Raw genomic sequence first — 19,765 nt, 5'->3', positions numbered from 1 at the left:
ATTTGTGCTTAAAATTGACGTGTGTTCCATAAATTTTATGCTTGTCGATTACCCGTCCCTTTCCTTTTCGGCGGATAAGAAAATGACAGATATAACCTAAAATAAAATTAGATGGTATTTACAGGAATTAGCACCATTATTAATTTTAAATTTTCCGTTTCTTTATTGGATAAAATCACAGTTTTATTAGGTACATCAACGTAACTGATGGGCGTAAGATATTTTCACAAAATGTAATCAGAAAAAAATACTTTAATATTTTCAATAGCTGGAATCACACTTTTTAATCACAGGTATGTGATATCGAGGCAGACCACCAGCCTGGTGGTCGAGTGACGTTGTGAGGTATGATATGACGGAAAGCAATGGATGAGACTTGTACAGGACCGGAAAGGATGGCGTGAAAGAGAGGAGGCCTATACCCAGCAGTGGGTGGATACAGGCTGAGTAGATAGATAGATAGAATTATTTATTAATATTAAAATATAAAAGAAAAATCACATTTGGATGTCATTTTTCAAAACGTCGCATAAGTAGGTAGGTACATGGTTTTCACTAGGCGACGAAATATAGGTTTAGGATTTTATGATTGAACTCATTTCAATATATATTTTTAAATAGGGATATTCTTAAAATACAAAAAAGATATTTCAATACATTTTTATTTACAATAATTACGTACTAAGTACTTCCGTAACGTAATTTAAATATTTATGCAAATAAAAATACATTCTAGTGGTCATATTGTTAAAGAAGCACCATGTTTTCTTAAAATAATATTAATTTAATACATTTTTATCTATTAATAATTGTCATATTTTATTATTTACTACATTATTGCTGTTTTTAAAGCTTCGTGCATTTCATTTAACTCTACGGAGATGCCGATCTGAAAAAAAAAAAGTTATTTAGTGCTGATTGACACAATACCTGTCACATTCGTACCCGCCGAAAAGAAAAGGGACGGGTAATCGATAGGCATAAAATTAATTGAACACACGTCAATTTAAGCAACACTCTTTAAATTTTACATTGGCCGACAGAATTAAGTTGACAGCACACGACCAACGGCTTGTATGTCAGCGGGATGCCTATTTTATTCGCCCGGTCATTCCTTCTTTCACTCATTCACTTTAAAATTAACAGTTGCCAATCATCCATCCCTTTCCCTTGTATGAAAATGACGGGTATAACTTAAAATAAAATTAGGTTGTGTCAACGGTGGTAGTACGTAGATGGCTTTGCTGCTATTATGAGAAAAAGAGTAGCATCCTTGATGTGCAGGGTGCGTGGCAGCGGCAACAGCCTCCTAAAAATTGTAGCGGCCTGCGCCCAGGGTTCATTTTTTGAGCACTGGACAAAGGCTCATATATTGCCAAAACCCAGCTCTTATTTATAAGTATATTGTTAAGATAACATTAGCTATTAAGTTGCCTTTCATACTAACCCCTATGGATGTGTTAATGTCTGAAATAAATATATTTGAAGTTGAATAAGCTATAACAATATGTATGTGTGTGTATGCACGAACTACGAACCTAACACCTCACTCGTTGTCCGTGTGTGCTATACTGTTGCGGCACTGCCACCACTCCACTGCGACAGCAACCGCTGCCGCAACGTTGGATGTTATATGTGTGTGTGTGTGTGTGTGTGTGTACGAACCTATCTCCTGAGACGTTGTCCGTGTGTGTTATACTGTTGCGGCACGTTGCGGTATTGCCACCATTCCACTGCGACAGCAACCGCTGCCGCAACCACCGCCGCAACGATCACGCCGCCCTTCACCAGACCTTCCATTGACACTGGAAGATAGTTTTGATCTGGTGTTCAATATGGCGAATAGAAATAGCGAGCGCGTTTCGAGGTTTTGTTGAAAATCGTACGTAAAGTACGTAAACACGGCTACGGATAGACTTTCGAACACCGGTGATCAATGTAATTACCATCTTTCTTTGTTGTTTTTTGCAATATATTCATCATCCTCACCAGTCCATTAACGTCCCCACTGCTAGGGCATGGGCCTTCCCTATGGATGGATAGGGAGATCGGGCTGTAAACCACCACGCGGGCCCAGTGCGGATTGATGGTTATTAACGACTGCTAATGCAACCGGGACCAACGGCTTAACGTGTCTTCCGAAGCACGGAGGAGTTCGAGATGAAAACTTTTTTTTTGTGGTCACCCATCCTATGACCGGCCTTTGCGAAAGTTGCTTAACTTCAACAATCGCAGACCGAGCGCGTTAACCGCTGCGCCACCGAGCTCCTCAATTTTGCAATACATTATATTTATTATTATTAATAGTCATATTTGAAATAAACAGTCTCAGTGGTCTAGTCGTTAGAGCGTTATGCTCACAATCTGGAAGTCCGGGTTCGATTCCCGATGGGGACATTGTCGAAATCACTATGTGAGACTGTCCTTTGTTTGATAAGGACATTGCAGGCTTGAATCACTGAAATTGCGAAAAAGTAAGATGATTCTGTGCTTCGAGCTGTTGGCCGTAAAATACCTCCACCAACCCGCAGTGGAGCAGCGTGGTGGAGTATGCTTCATACCCCCTCCGGTTGATTGAGGGAAGGCCTGTGCCCAGCAGTGGGACGTATGTAGGCTGTATAATGTTATGTTATTTGAAATAAAAATAGATGTTTTTTTAAGCCTGGTTAGAGCATATTATTTTATAACCGCCTTTTAAATTATGAGACAGGTTGTTAAAAAAACAAAACATAGGTACCCACCTGCAAAAATCGCGCGTCCTAACAACTTCGGAAAATTAAAATTTTGATAAGAAAAGCCTAATATATATTATAATTTCCGCCATAACAATAAAAGATTTGAATGTTGGCGCGTCTTTTGTTATCAGACTAAACTAATAATACCTAATAACTAAAAAAATATATACAGTCGAATCAAAATTGAGAACCTCCTCCTTTTTTGATGTCGGTAAAAATACCTAAATTGTTACAATCACTTTCTCTTCGTTCATATTTATTCAGGCAAGCCAAAACGATAAAAAAGGTATCGTCTAGTTTAAGTGAGAGCTATTATGATGATGATGAGAATAATGGAGTAAATATAAGTTTGGATAATATCCAAAAAATATATAATAGGTACAGAATAAAACTTACTTGTACTTACTAGAAAATGCGTAATAGATACCTACTTGTATGGATGTTTATATATCGCTGTGGTAATATTTTCTTTGATTTGAGCACTAGAAACGTTTGCACTAAGGTAATATTATGCCTTTATGTCGTGTTTATATTTCAATTTCCTTGGTGATGGCCCGAATTTCCCTGGAAACAAAAATATTGGCAAATCGGAAAATTGTACGTTTCGTTTTTAATAACACGCCACATGTCATTCAAACATTTCATTATCATAAATCTGCTTGTAACGGAACGTTGAAATGGCCCCACTCACAAGCGTATTCATAATCTCCCTAATTTAGTTGACATAAAAATATTATATATATGCACTGAAATTAATTTTGAAGATGTTTTTATGTAACAATCCATTAAGTCAATGAAATTAATTACATAATTCATTAATTTTCTAGTAAAGAAAAAACTAAAGAAACTAAATCGATAATTATGTTATGTGCCAACGACTTTCCGTCCATCACTATCACATACGTCAAAGTCCGCCAAAAATATTTTCATCATCATTTCGATCCTCTAGCAAGTTAAACGCAAATTCAATTTTTCTTTGCAAAAATGAGTCTTCGCGAGGAGGATAGGAGGAAAAGTGGTTGTCCGAGCCGCGGACTTGGTCTTGCGGCCGCTGCGATCGGCGTAGGCGTCGGGGCTGCTCTGTACTACTTCTTTAGCAAAAGACCCGAGAATCCAGATTCGGAAGGATCTACCAGCCAAGGGTGGTCCTGCGAGCAGCCACAAGCGTTGTAAGTATATATTTAGCTACATTACTCGAATTCACACTTCCTGCAATTATCGTTATTTTTTTTTCTATGTAAGGTAGTTGTGTGAAATTCTTTTTAGTTCGTGAAATAATCGTAAAACGGCCTTCAGCCGTGAAATAAAACTGGTTTTAATGGTTTCCGTGACACTATTGACTGTATGCATCCTTGTGTTTCCAACTTTCACGTTTACGCGCCCTAAAAACTTCAATTTTATTAATTTGTGGGTATAGAGTATTTTTCATTATTGAAATTGCAACAGTATTTGTACTAACAACGCTTTTTTAATGATAGGTTCGTTTTACATGTTACTGTAAAAGTCCAGAATACGGTAATCTTAGGATTTACTGGTAAATTTTAGCGGTTAAAGTCCAAATCGTCTTTCTATATTTGTTCATCTCATCCTTTTACTAGCAGGCTCATGTTTAGTTTTATCGTATACCACTAAGCCATAGTAATGTTAAAAACAGATGTATCAACATGCACATAAGGCTCACAATAAAAATTAACGAATATTGAAAAGCAATTTGGACTTGAATGTTTAGATTTACCAGTGAATCCTATCTGTACTTCAGGATTTTACAGTAACAATGCTTTTTGTTGTGTGAATACATCTATAATACAGGCTGTTCATGACATCGTAACGAGAATTATGAAACTGAGCAAAAGTATGAAACTGAAAATAATTAAAAAAAACTAAAATTCACCTCATGCATTTTCCAAGAGGAAACTCCACTTGATTTTAACTCTGAATCATGGTCTGAATCATCCCCCTCAGTATTTGTTACTGTATCACTAACACCCTGTATATAGATGAGCTGTAACCGTAACCATTTCCTAAAACATAAAATTAAAATAATCAAACTAAAATTAATTATTGTTACATCTTAAACATAGAGACATATCCGCATCATCTAACAAATCTGACTACACAACAATATCAGAGCACACAACGACTGACACAAGTATTCACGATGACGGCACTGGCTTCTTTATATGCACCAGTTGCAACCAATGCAACAGAAACAACGACTCGATCATATCCGTATCCAGCTCATCAACAAGTGATATGGACATATCTGATGAGTCCTACGATTCGTTTGAACATCATGACGGAGAACTTAGCCCTAGTACATCAGATGAAGAAGTTGTAATAGAAAGTGAAGTGGATTCAACATCCGATCAATCAACATTCTACGACTCATTCTCGGATACATCGTCAGAAACTGGATACATAACTCTAAGGACAATGTATTCTGAAAATCACAGATCGTTTGACACAGAGAGGACATCGGATTCGGATATGGATAACGATTGGGATGTAACGAGTACGTCTGAAGGCATACCCAGACCCAGTAGTAGTCACATGCAAATGATGCACAGCTTGTTCAATCAAATAACAGATTTAGTCAGTCCGTCACGTCCAAATGTTAATTCGTAAGTTATTTCATAGAATAAAAAAAGAAACATTTTATTCATTTGTAACATAATGTTATAAAACATACAAAGTGTTCTTTAAAAATTCAATAAATAAAATCATCATTAAAATAAAAATAAATCTTGAATTAATTTTTAACTAAAACTTATTAATTAATTAATGATTTTATACATAATACTGATTTTTGCATACACCTAATTTTATTTTAAGTTATTCCTGACATTTTCTTTTCCGTCGAAAATAAAAATGAATTAACTCTGTCTAAAATTGAAGTGTTCCATAAACTTAATGCCTGTCATACATCCGTCACTTTCCTTTTTGGCAGATAAGAAAATGACAGGTATAACTTAAAATAAAATTAGGTGGTGTGTACTTGATACAGCACCAAATATAATGTTATGTAATTTTGCAGAAGTGAGGACGATCAAATGCGCGTTATCAGAGAGCAGGCATTGTAAGAGAATTTTTGATTGTAACAAAGATAAATTAATTGTTTTCATTTAACTAACTTGTGTGTTGTTGCATGCAGGAATCGCATGACATGATTTGGTGGTAACGATAACCGAGTCGTTATCAAACACTAATATACAGGCTGTAAGTGACACCGTAACGAAAACTTTGAGGGATGATTCAGACCGTAATTCTGAGTTGATATCAAGTGGAATATCCCGCTGCAAAACTCATGAAAATGTTTTTTTATATTTATTTTCAGTTCCATACGTTTGCGACGGAAAATTCCACTTGATATTAACCCAGAATCGTGAACTGAATCATCCCCCTCAGTATTTATTACAGATAAAATTGCGTTAGAATTAAACTAATATGCATTGAATTGAAATGTATTTAATATAAAGAAAAGTTTATCATTGTACCAACATAATATTGTTGTTGTCGTCTTGTTGTATTTCGTAGTTTAGTTATTTTTTGGTTTGAATATTGACATATCACACTGGCCTGCAAAACCTGTGACAATTGCTCCGAATGGTGATGTTTAGAAGATACACTATTCTGAAGAATTTCAGAGAAACATATCTATTTTCTTTTTTTTACACTTTTTACAGCGTGACTTTTCCGTAGTCAGGTTTTAGTTTTTGAACTTATATATTTTTTTATACACAAGATAAAAAATGAAACTGTTTACATTATCTGTGAATACTGTGAATTGTCTTTTATTTAAATCTCTTAACATCAATTTATAGTTTGAAAAAAAAAAATTAAAAGTGTAGTACTTAGTTTGCAGGCCAGTGGTGCTGATTCCAGTACCTAAATTTATTTTAAGCTATACCTAGTATGCTCCATACCCTCTCCGGTTGATTTTTTTTTTTAATTCTTAAATTTTATGGAGGATTTTTTCTTACAAGAAAATGTCATCCTCATATTGATACAAAATTAACATAAATAACAATTAATTTGGTAGCCTCCTATCCAATCCCTTTTTAACAATTTTAACTAAATCTCCGGTTGATTGAGAGGAGGCCTGTGCCCAGCAGTGGGACGTATATGGGCTATTTACGTTATGTTATGTATGTATGTATATCTGTCATTTTCTTATACGCCAAAAAGGAAAGGGATGGATAATTGACAGGCATAAAACTAACGGAACACACGTCAATTATAAGCAGAAATTTAAAAGCCCTCACAAAATTTTATATTGGCCAATAACCCTACAGAATTAAGTTGACAGCACATGTGAAACGGGTTGCATACTAGCGAGGTGCCTATGTGATCCGGTCGGGTTTTTCATTCATTTTAAAATCAAGTTGTTGTCAATCATCCGTCCCTTTCTTTTTCGACGGATAAGAAAATGACGGGTATAACTTAAAATAAAATTAGGAGGTGTCTGCAGAAATCGGGCCAATGTATATAACCACATTTACTACAATATTTTTTATTTTATTTAATTGCGTGTTGTGATGGTGTAATATTATTTATGACTTTTAGTGACTGTTGTGAGGTTTCTTTGAGTGCACGAGTGTTACTGTTGTTATAAAATATAATTTCTTTTTCCTAAAAAGGCAACATCGCACCAATACATCTAAAAAAGCATTATTGCAATTTGACATTTGCGCATATAAAATTAATTGCGCAATGCAAACAAATGTCAAATAGCGTAATTGCTTTGTTAGATGAATTGCTTTAACGTGGCCTTTTTAAACCCCCCTGGCCCCAAACCCGCCCCTGTTTTCACTACATATGTCTACCCTAATATGAATTAGTGATCCCACATCCTGCTGGTAGTGTAGTGCCATAGAAATAGAATAAAGAATAATACTACGTATGGAGCGGCTCTCCGCCCCGAATCAATTCGTATCGGGCGCCGACCTCACCCCCTCTGGGTCTTTAGTCTTAAAGGGCCGTAAACCGCTAAGGAATAAGGGGGAGAGAGAGAGAGACTGTCTCTTTCGCACTCACACGGTAAGCATCAGGTTTTTGTATAGAGTATTCTGTGTGCTTCCGGATTAATAAAAAGCTGAAACTGAAGGCTCGGTGATGTATGGGTACATAATTCATACATACATACACATACATAAACTCTCGCCTATTCCGCACCGGGGTAAGCAGAGACTATGGGATTCGATTTGCTTCGATCCTTACATAGTTCTCTTGCTTCCTCCAAATTCATCGAGCGTTTCATACACGCACGCCGGTTCAGAGTAGATTTTTCTGAACCTTTTCTAAGGAAGATGTCTTCTAGGTCTTCCTCTGCCAGCCCTACCACCAACCTTACTTAGTTCATCTTGCGATGGATGTACCTTTGACTACCCCATCTATATGTTGAATGAATTCTCTTCATGCGTCCCGATACGTATAATTTGGGGGTTTCCACGGCAGGCAGTGTATGCGTGCTCCTTAGACCACATCGCTGCTTAAGACCGGGCTGGGTCGTGGTCTAACGCACTCAAATTTTTAATAAAAAAACTTATGTTCCAGCCGCGAGCGCCCGTGGACGCTGGAGGAATGCTCGATCTGCTTCGAGGTGATGCTGAAGGATCAGCCGCTGTTGGCGCTGCCGTGCACCCACAACTTCCACGTGGCGTGCATCGGGCCCTGGCTGCAGGAGCAGCAGACCTGCCCCGTCTGCCGGAAGCGAGCCGAGTGATACTCAGGTGGGTTGGAGGAAGTAGGCAGCTGCGGCCCTAGCAAAATGTTTAGGTGGTGCGAGATCTCAAAGTAGCGCACCCCTCAGTCCCTTAAAATACATTTTTTTTCGGCCTCCGAAATTTACCTTTCGAAAACTTTTAAAAATCGCAGCCTAACCCGATGAAGTTTTAGTTTGCGGTCAGGGTGAATTTGACCCTGATTATTCGTATGTTACCCGATTTTCGATAAGTTGTGATTGCAGCCATAGTTTTCTACTCAAGTCACTGTGATTTGTTCAGTCACAAGTTGTACTATGATATTTTTATTTCAGGGGCAAAGGACATACTTAGTATAATTGTTGTCAAGAGGCTAGGGTTTCGGCGGGAACTGATACCCTAACTTGGACCACACGTTCAGCTGGTTATGGATATTCTGAAGAAGTTACTACAGTGGAATTTAAGCCAAATGTACATTACACCATCTTTTATTTGACTTTGTCGTGGCTGATTTTGCAAATGACAAAATAATTTGTGTCTTATTGAAAATAGCAAAAGGTTCAAATTCACATCAGCGACGTTATTGCAGATTTGACGCAAACGGCATTAACTAATTGGCTGGATGACTTTCATTACACCGTCGTAAAACGTTCAGTCAAATTGTAGAATCGTATATCCTCGCCCTATATTGAAAACCACGCAAACCACCAAAAAATTATATTTGTCATATATTTAATTGCCATTCCTTTTTCTTACGTCTTCGTCTTATTACGTATCTACTTTTGTTATTTTTTTAAAGTTCCCTTCCCCCTGCTATCTAGCCGTCCGTCGGCCCCCCCACCCCAATTTTTATTTTTTATCTTTTTTTTTAATTCCCGCAGTCTGTGTTTATGCTACAGATGTCGACAGCTTAACAAATTGTAACATTTCATTTGCAATCAACCATCATCGTAGTTAATATCAACCACCTTTTTTTAAATTTATTTCTTCAGATATCTGTCAACCTAAGACTATGAACAAAACCTCTGTAATATCATAATAATTTTTGTGTTAATAGTAAAGTATATATTAATTAATGATAATAAAATTAAATAATGTTTGATCTTTATTAATACTACTTCTTCATCCGAAAACTGATTTTTCTGAGTATTTTGTAGTTATTTTATAGTGTTAATAGTTAAAAAAGCTTATTAGTATTTTTTTTTGTTTTTGGGTGAAGAAGTTTCGTTCACATTTGACCGGAGATAAAAGAAAAAAGTTAAATGACATGTGTAATGATGTAACTTATAAAAAAAACTTAAAAAATTGGTAATTCACGAGCAAAACTAATTTAATTTATTTTAATTGTATTTGTATAATTTAGTTTTCTATCGGTTACGTTGTCTTACACTGAAAATGTTGTGTGCACCTATAATTGGCTTATGTAACAGTCTAATTCCTGATGTAACTTTTATTTTATTTAATGTTTTACTATATAAGCTGTTGGTGTACCTTTTATACATAAATAAATAAAAATAATATACATTGTTAGTAGCTAGACTGTTTTTTGTAAATATTAATAACTATTTTTAATTATTACTAAAGAATATAAAGTGATAAATAAAAAATATACATAAAAAAATGTAGATTTTAAATAATATTTGAGTACTTATTCAGACATATTTTTGCATAATTTCTTAGTTTATTTAACATTGTAGTGTAGTATTGTAGTATAGTAATTGGACTGTAGATAGAAAGTTTAATAGTCCCAATCTTATCAAAAATCTTCGAAAAAGCCATGCATAACAGGTTAAGCGATTTCCTTCTTAAGCACAATGTTTTACACACTGATCAATACGGATTTAGAAAGGGCAGGTCTACAACCCTTGCTTGTTTTGAATTTGTTAAAAATGTAATTGAAGGGATTAATAAAAATAAACTAACATATGCAATATTGTTGGATATGAGTAAAGCTTTTGATTTTGTCTGTCATAAAAGACTGCTAAATAAGCTACAGCTTTACGGGGTAAGAGGTAAAGCGCACGATTGGTTGATGAGTTGTTTGGATAATAGAAAACAGTCCACAGAAATCTACAGATTCTGTAAAACAAACAGGAATACTATTGTTAGAGTTAGATATCGTTCTGTATTTGCAAAAAATAATAATTTGGGAGTTCCCCAGGGGAGTATTCTCGGACCGCTGCTGTTTATTACTTATATAAATGACCTGCCACTCTGTACCAAACATAAAACAATCCTTTTTGCTGATGATACGACGCTTATTGTTGAATGTGATAAAAATAAGGCAGATGAAACTTTAAATAATGTACTCTCAGATATTACTGAATGGATGGACAAAAATAATTTAAGACTAAACATTAAAAAAACTAAATTAATCCAACTACACTCGTGTCAAGCTAAAACACAACCTGTTGAAGTTAAATATAGCATGAATAAAATTGATCTAGTAGATACTACAAAATTTTTAGGCATAAATATTGATAAACATCTCAATTGGAAAATGCATATAGTGGAGATTTGTGCAAAACTGAATAGATTTGTGTTTGCTCTAAAGAGATTATCACAAACTGTCTCCAAAGATTCAGCTCTCGTCGCTTACCATGGATACGTGGCCTCAGTTCTGAATTATGGCCTCTTAGTATGGGGAAACAGTGTTGAAATTGAAAGTGTACTAAAACTACAAAAACGATGTATACGTGCAATATGTAGAGTCGGATTTAGAGAAAGTTGCAGGCCTTTATTCAAACAATTAAATATCTTGCCAGTCCCATGTGCTTACATCAGAGCAGCATGCTGTTTTGTTAGGGAGTATCCTTATTACTTTAAAAAATACAGTGACGTCCACCAGAGACAAAATAGGTCATGTTTTGCTAATGTACTACATCAACCACAGACTCCAACCAACATGCATAAAAGAAATGCATCAAATATGTGCATTGAATTATATAATAATCTGCCAAATGAATTGAAAATACTAACTGGAAACAAGTTCAAGAATAACTTAACGAAATGGCTTATGGACAAATGTTACTATAATTTGAAGGAATATTTTGAACATAAAAATAAATAAATTTTGTAATTTTTTAATAATAAGTATATTTTCTATAATTTTCTTTCAATGTACCATTTCTTTATTTTTTATTTTCTTATGTATATTTGTACGCCTGCATGCAGGCCGAACACATCACAACATTGTTATTTAAATTATTTTACCACCTTTTTTGTATTCTATGTGTTCTCGCAAATAAATTGATTTGATTTGATTTGATTTGATTAATTAACGCTTTGCTGCCACGTGAGTTACAAAGGCCACATTGAAGCAGTTCATCTAATAATAATAAAACACTTCATTGGACGCAAATTTACAAGGCACTTACAGCAGAAACTTATTATAAGGTAGACAAAGGCGGCCTTATCGCTAAGAGCGATCCAGACAACCTTCGGCAGAAGATATAGTACACTGCAGTGTAGCGCGAAAAAAATATGAATAAAAATAGACAAATATAAATACAGAATATATATTTATTGCTTCAATTTGGTATGTACTGGAATTAAGGCCAGTGTGTGTATATCAGGGGGCTAAAAAAGGCCATATTAAAGCAATTTATCTAAAAAAGCTATATTGCTATGTGATGTTTGTTAACATTGCGCTGTTAACTTTTTTTAAAGCGCAAATGTCAAACTGCAATATTGTTTTAGATGAAGTGCTTCGATGCGGCCTTTTTAACCCCCCCGGAATCGACGCCATTATTAATTAGTTATATTAAAATCTAACGAAATTAATTAAAAAATAAAAATATATGTGATAAAATTGTATTTGCTGGCAATATATGACTTTAGACTAATTTCTTGCTTTAATTATATAGTGATACAAACAGGATCAATTTTATAAAACTACTAAAATATAGAATTTCGCGCGGTTTTGTGTTTATATAATTAATAAAAAAAATAAGAATTTCGCGCGGTTTTGTGGTGAATATATAATTAATAAATAATCTATACCTACTAAATTCAGTAGATTTCCGATTTATTATTAAATTAAACCTAAAATATATGTGTAGTTTTGTAAAGTTGTTTTCTAATAATATTGTGGACACTGATGTTAATTCTGGAGGATTTATTTGTAATAAAATATATCGTTTGAGAGGTTCAAAATAGCTGTCACTTTCTTTAATCAAAGAAAAAAATCCCACAAAAAATATAGTAATTTACAGATTATTAAGTACTATTTTTTTTGGCAAATAGTCCAGTAACCAGAGCCGTAAAAATAAAAAAATAATTACAAAAAGAATAGTTTTTTTGCGTAGTCAATCTTTCTAAATTGTATGTTTTATCCGACAGAATTCATCATTATTATTAATCGTTAAATATTTTGACGTCAATCTTCCCATATACCTATCCTAGAAATACGTTTCGCAGGTATGTGACCTAACCTGTACCCGATTGGTCTGGTTTTCCCTTCACGGTTTGGAACTTTTGGAAGGTCAGACAGGCAGTTGCTTCTGTAAGAAAACCGGACCTGTCAAATATTCAGGTTAGGTAAGCGGACCCTGTGAAAAACGGTATAACGCTAGGATGATGATTTTTTGACATCAATGTTACTTTGTTAGCTAGCCTGTGCATCAAAATATATTATAAGTAGTTTTTTTTTTTTTTGTATTTAGTAATCAAATGAGTGAGATAATGTATTAGGAGCAATGAACATGAATGTAAAAATTGTTTGTAAGTTTTGAAACTAAAGAATATAAAACGAATAATATCAATTGTAAAATATTTTGTATTTTCGAATCGAATGATCTGTTAAATCCAAATATGAAACGAAATGAAATCAATATTATCGACGCATGTTCGTTTATAAGACTTTTTTCTAGTCTAAAAATATGTTTTTAAAGTTAAAAATAATGTGATGGTTTGAGTTCCAATGTTCGTTATTGTAATTATAGATTGTTAGACATAGATCGAAGCTTTTTATAATATTAAATACATAATAAATTATGCTCAATGACTAAATGTTGTGAACTTATTTATTAGCACTTCTAAGTCGGTGGTAAATCATAAAACAGGGCTTGTGTTCATTCATTGGCCACAGCATCTAACGTAGATGATTGTTGCAGCACTTGTGAGTCTACGGGTTCCCGCAGCGCCGCCGATGGCTATAGAGCCCTATAGCAGCGCGGCATTTCTTGCCACATCGTTCGCACACAAAACGCGACTCCTCAGGAGGTGGTAAAGCACGACGAAGACTTTTTCCATGTTGTTAAAACGTAATGAAACGTCGCAGTCGGTCCCTGTCACGCTATCGGCGCGTATCCAGCGCCAATCTTCCTCACACCTCTAACCGGCACGCCATTCCGACCGGCACGCCACTCCGACCCGCACGCTGTTCCGACCTGCACCCCATTCCGACCTGCACCCCATTCCGACCTGCACCCCATTCCGACCTGCACCCCATTCCGACCTGCACCCCATTCCGACCTGCACCCCATTCCGACCCGCATGCCATTATACCTTACCTATGCATCTCAGGACTTCGCATCAGATAAAAAGAGGCTGCATTTGCAAGTTGACTCGACTTCCACAATAAGTATAGGTCTACCAGAATCTGATGGCATAAAAAAAGTAAAAAAAATATTGATTTTCCTATGGTAATATTAAACTGTCTCCTGTCATGTCTAAGTACATGTTTTGTCAACAATACTGAGATTTTCTAAAGATTCCTTGAAATTATTCTGAATTTCGTAAGAATATCGAAAAAACCACTTCGATCACAAGCAAGAAAGATTGTTTACGTTGTTTATTGTAAAATTAGTGAAGAAGCAGTTGGAGATCAACCGCAATCTTCGATTTTAAAGCGCGTCCAAAGTTGACCGGTAAGTAGGACTAACTAGTCTTAATACTTGAATATATTTTTCCTATATTATTAGTTATTAACCTGTGACCTGTTTATAGGAGTTCCTAGCACTACCATACGACGAATGATTGCTGAAGGTAGACCGAATGGAAGTGTATTTAGTGCACCCGGTAAAAAGAAGAGAGGTGGAAAGAAAACAAATAACCTGGACAGTTTTGATTTGGAAATAGCATAATAATATAAAGTGATCTTTTCATAAATATTTTTTTTTTTTATATATACCTACCTACACTAGCTAGATTTTGCCCGCAGCTTCGCTTGCGACATCTTGGGACATAAAAAGACTGAAACGTGCGAATGTACTTACGGACTAATGGACAATGCAGCGCTGGCTGTTTAGTTCAAAACAGTGAAAATTACAGAACAAATCTGATTATAGTCTAGCGACTGATGGCAGATAACAAGGACAAAAAAAAATTATGAATATGAAATTTTGGATATATACACGGCCTAACGCCTGAAAGTCAGTTTGTGTGTATAAACAGTAGCACAAAGCCGTTATTTAAGTACTTTATATAATGTCTATATTGTCCGTCAATAGGTAAAAAATAAAAAGTATCAAGACGTTTTCATCCAATTACCCGAGTGTTGCTTACTATAGAAATTTTGTTTCCCCATTTGCCATCAGATCCTGGTACACCTATATGCGTTTTATTTTGTCATTTTTTAATCTGTTTTTTACAAGTAAATTATGAAAAAAAAATGTATATATACAATCTACACTTCAGAAATGGGTGACATTGTCAAAATTTAAGCGTTAAGTGCATCTATTCACGATAGGCACGGGAATTTATCAAAATTTTTGTCTCACTTACAACCAGTAGCCTGGATAATGGGGTGTTTATTGTGATGTTTTTATACACAGTCTACTGACGACTGGATAACAGATATGACTAATCTAAAAGTAAGTTTGCTTATCGTATGTCTACCTCAACAACCTCTGTAGTCTTGTGGTTAGAGCGCTGGGCTCACGACCTGGAGGTCCGGGTTCGATTCTTGCTGGTCAACATTACGTTTGTTAAAATATGTTGTGAGCGAGGAAAATTACTGTGAGACGAATTTCGGACATTAGCACATAAATGCTACGCCATATCAATAATATAATCTAAAATTCATGTCCCAAATTCGTCTCACAGTAAGTTCCCTCGCTCACAACATATTTTCACAAACATTACATTATCACTTAGTGAGTTTTTGGTGAGGACTACAGGTTGAATAACCTGATTGCTCGATTAAGTAAGATGATTCCGTGCTTCGGAAGGCACGGACCCTACTGCTAGTTATGACACTACCATCTCGCAGTGAAGCAACGTGGTGGAGTATGCTCTATTTCCATTTCGTTGAGGGGAAACCCTGTAAACATACTTAGTAAAATTACAACATATTTTCGTACAATTTAGAATAACAAAATACCTATCTATACATATCTATTATACCTAACTATGGTTTCAGGTCCCTCTGTTGTGAGGCTTCTTCACAAAGAAGCCATCTGAAGAGCCATCACTTTCAAGGAAGTTCACCACACACCCAATATGGTTCTATGCGTAAAACCGTATGAATCGGTATTCAAGTTTTTTGCAATTTTTCAAGTTTGATAAAAAAATAATTACCGATATAATGTGCCGTTCCCAAAGTTAATTGTTCCCATTGTCATCACAGCATTATTTATAGCGTTTTTCACAGGGTCCGCTTACCTAACTTGAAGATTTGACAGGTCCGGTTTTTTTACAGAAGCGACTGCCTGTCTGACCTTCCAAACCGCGAAGGGAAAACCAGCCCATTATAGGTTAGGTTAGGTCACATCCACCTCCGAAAATGCATTTCTCAAGAATGTGGGTTTCCTCACGATGTTTTACTTCACCGCTGAGCACGTGATGATCATTTATGATCCAAACATGAGTTCGAAAACAAATTCGACAATTGGTTTAGGCCTGTGCTGGATTCGAACTTGCGACCTCAAAGTGAGAGGCAAGCGTTCTACCAACTGGGCTGCCACGGCTTGAAAATGGCTTGGAAATGTTTCCGTTGTAAAAATTGGTTAAAGTTCCGTTGTAAATAGCCATACTAATGGCTGCTTTTCTTTTTCAAATTTTATTATATACTACAAATACAAAATTTCCTTGCAAAGTAAATTAAAAACATTGGTCGTGGGTAATTTTTTTTTACGAAATGGCAACGCAGGGTCGGATGGCGTCAGCTGGGCTAACCTTGAAATGCTAGCTGTCACTTTTGAGCATACTACGTCTTCTTTCTTTTCATCTTCTGTCTTCTTTCTTGTTTTGTTTGTGTGCAATAAAGGATATTTGATTTGATTTATGTTAACTATGAGCGTGTGTGTTTATGTAAGTGTTTGATTTATATTTGTGGTTGAATAAACTTCTTTTTATATACTTATTTCAAGTAAGTAAGTATATGATTCCGACGCATCGCGGCCGATCAGTCGCGTAATGTAAAATTGCCTTCGTTTGCCGCAGGTTTCGAATTTGGAGCAATTCCTGCGGGGCCTCATGATTGGCACGGGCTTGCTCGCAGCCGGCTTCCTTCTCACGTCTACTAAGATGGTAGGTAATACCTTGAAACCTAACACCCTTATCCGAATAACCCGAACCTTCCTTGACTCCATCCTAAGTTGAGGGACCTTAAGGAAAACAGAACTCGACTCGAAACCTGTACTCTTACCACCTTACAAATAAAAAATGAACGTGGGTTTACGTAGCGAATACTGGGGGGGATGATTCGGACCATGATTGGGAGTTGATATCAAGTGGAATTTCTTGTCGGAAAAGTCTTTTTTAATTAATGTTAGTTTCATACTTTTGCGTCGGAAAATTCCACTTGGTGTCTGAATCATCCCTCAAAGTTTTTGTTATGATGTCACTAACACCCTGTATTTAGTGAAAGAATGGCCCCGATTCCTGCAGACACCGCCTAATTTTATTTTAAGTTATATCCGTCATTTTCATATCCGTCGAAAAGGAAAGGGACGGATGATTCACAGCTCTTAATTTTAGGAAGAATGAGTAAATGAATGAATAACCCGGGCGAATCAAAAAGGTACGTCGCTGGTATGCAATCCGTTTGACGTGCTGTCTACTTAACTGTGTCGGGTTATTGACTGATGTAAAATTTTTAGACGATTGGTTTAGATTTGTGCTTAAAATTGACGTGTGTTCCATAAATTTTATGCTTGTCGATTACCCATCAATTTCCTTTTCGGCGGATAAGAAAATGACAGATATAACTTAAAATAAAATTAGATGGTATTTACAGGAATTAGCACCATTACCTACTTGTACTTCTTCCAGTACCTATATATTTATTTTTATTTCAACAGAATGCTGCCAAACCCATATTGCGAACCTTCAACCGCCTGATACGGTATACCACGCAAGAATGTCAAGTGACACGTGCTCCAGAAAACTTAATTCCAAAAGTACGTAACTATAGGTGCAGATTCCTGTAGACACCATCGAATTTTAAGTTATACCTGTCATTTTTTTATCAGCTGAAAAGAAAGGGACGGGTAATCGACAGCCATAAAATGGAATACACGTCAATTTTGTGCAGAAATCTATCAGGCTCCAAAGGGCACAGTCGTTCTCTGCCCTCTACTGGGGCAATTCAATTCCTGTTCGGCGCGTCCTTGCCGCGGGGGTGGGCGCCTCTTACTTTAGTAGGCCGGAGTGAAATGGTGGCTGAGTTCAGATAGGGACCCAGACCTACGGGGTATAACGTAGAACCCTTGCCCAGGGATACGGGTGAAGACCTCAACGGTTGCAGAGACGGAGAAGGCAGCCATCGGTACGGCAATGCAGGACGGAAGAGGCGAGTCACAGGGACTGTAACCTGGAACCTGGCAGAGGGCAGCAGTAACTGTCAGTACTATTCAGAGGCGGAGGACGGGAGTCCTAGTATGGCTTTGAAATATACTACTCTGGGCGCCATCACACTCGCGTCAGACAGAATAATGCGGGGCGGAAGGCAATAGAGAAACCACTGCCCTATATGATACGGCCTTCGAGGTCTAGTGGTTGAGCGTTGAGCTCATGATCCTGGGTTTGAATCACGGTGGGGTCATATCACAAAAATCACTTTGTGATCCCTAGTTTGGTTAGGACATTACAGGCTGATCACCTGATTGTCCGAAAGTAAGAGGATCCGTGCTTCGGAAGGCACGTTAAGCTGTTGGTCCTGGTTACTACTTACTGATGTATGTACGTAGTCGTTACATGAGGCAAATCAGGGGCCTTTGGCGGCCCAATAGTAACCCTGACACCAGGGTTGATGAGTTTGGTAATCCACCTCACATCCCACACGATAGAAGAAGACTGTCATATTTGCCCTAAAAATGCGTGGTTCTTTAATTAGTTATGATGGTATAATACCCATTTGTTGATTGGTTCCTTACAAAAAAAAATTCAAAAATATTTATTTTTCAAAATTGGCTTACAAAGTTAGCGCTTTTTGAACGTCAAAAAATTAAATTACATATTATGTAACTAGCTGTAAAACTACTACCACATCGGAATCTGTAACGCTGAGGGAAAGACGTGGCCGGAAGACCTCCCAGCACAGGGCCCTAGTCCTACTGTTTCATGTTTTCCATTCTTACACCAAAATAACTTTATTACAGTCCTACAAAAATATTCGTCCTTTCCATAAATTCGTGCGGCGGCCGTCTAGAAGACCCAAGTGTTACAAAGGAACTGTTATGCTGCTTAGATGTGAAGTAAAAGGATTTTGCTATGCAAGATGAAAATGCAATTTTATTGCATTATATTTTGTAAGTACTTACCACGGAATTGAAGAGCTTGGAAAGGCCCTAACGCGCATTTTGTATGAGAACCGCTGTCGCCGGTCCAACCGCGATGACGGTGGAACGTTATCCATCTTCAGACCTTTAGAAGTGGCCCAACTGGACATGGGTGAGAGCCCTCAGCGCTCCCCATTTGTCCGGCCAAGTAGTTAATGCCATTTGCGGCAAATCCACAATAAGTCACGCCAAAAAAGTAATTAAAATTGGCTGTTATATTAGTCTATGGTAAATTTGCGCCTTTAACATATTTTTTATCTGTGCTCTCTCGTAGTAGTAGTAGGTAACATAGTTACACATTGAATCGTCAATTTTTACATAACGAACGTCTCATCCGCCTAAAACTACTGCAGCTTCTCACAACCTGTACCTATAGCCGGGGAAAAGAAGCTGCAAGGAAAACCTCAGCACAGGGCCCTAGACGTTCTTTAAAAAAAAAAAAATGGTAATGTCTATAATAATTCTAACCATTTCATTTCTATTCCAGAAAATCGAGTCTCGAATCCGCTCATACAAAAACAATGGCGTACATTTTGTTTTTATCTCCTTTTGTTAACGTGTTTAATAAATTAAACTACAAATGCAAACTTTCTATTCATTTATATAC

The 19,765-nt window shown here is 36.5% G+C and overlaps 1 protein-coding gene and 2 long non-coding RNA genes across 3 annotated transcripts; 2 read left to right on the top strand and 1 right to left on the bottom strand.

Annotated features, from left to right (window-relative positions):
* Positions 1 to 642: 642 nt before the first annotated feature.
* LOC126379039 (uncharacterized) lies at positions 643 to 3,379 on the bottom strand. The gene is made up of 3 exons (XR_007568216.1): positions 3,167 to 3,379; positions 1,666 to 1,805; positions 643 to 889 (listed from the first exon to the last, which is right to left on the bottom strand). It is a non-coding gene; the product is annotated as an uncharacterized LOC126379039 (long non-coding RNA).
* A 254-nt stretch (positions 3,380 to 3,633) lies between these two features.
* LOC126378953 (E3 ubiquitin-protein ligase RLIM-like) lies at positions 3,634 to 9,856 on the top strand. Its single transcript, XM_050027503.1, has 5 exons — positions 3,634 to 3,904; positions 4,817 to 5,356; positions 5,770 to 5,811; positions 8,289 to 8,464; positions 8,770 to 9,856. Exons 1-4 carry the CDS (start codon positions 3,720 to 3,722, stop codon positions 8,455 to 8,457), a joined length of 936 nt encoding a protein of 311 aa, XP_049883460.1. The 5' UTR covers positions 3,634 to 3,719; the 3' UTR covers positions 8,458 to 8,464; positions 8,770 to 9,856.
* A 3,977-nt stretch (positions 9,857 to 13,833) lies between these two features.
* LOC126379041 (uncharacterized) lies at positions 13,834 to 19,745 on the top strand. Its single transcript, XR_007568218.1, has 7 exons — positions 13,834 to 14,304; positions 14,384 to 15,249; positions 15,798 to 15,907; positions 16,820 to 16,906; positions 17,680 to 17,778; positions 18,979 to 19,128; positions 19,646 to 19,745. It is a non-coding gene; the product is annotated as an uncharacterized LOC126379041 (long non-coding RNA).
* Positions 19,746 to 19,765: the final 20 nt, after the last annotated feature.

The sequence above is a fragment of the Pectinophora gossypiella genome, chromosome 27 (assembly GCF_024362695.1).
Source record: "Pectinophora gossypiella chromosome 27, ilPecGoss1.1, whole genome shotgun sequence".
NCBI lineage: Eukaryota > Metazoa > Arthropoda > Insecta > Lepidoptera > Gelechiidae > Pectinophora > Pectinophora gossypiella.
This window is presented reverse-complemented; position numbering and strand designations above follow the sequence as displayed.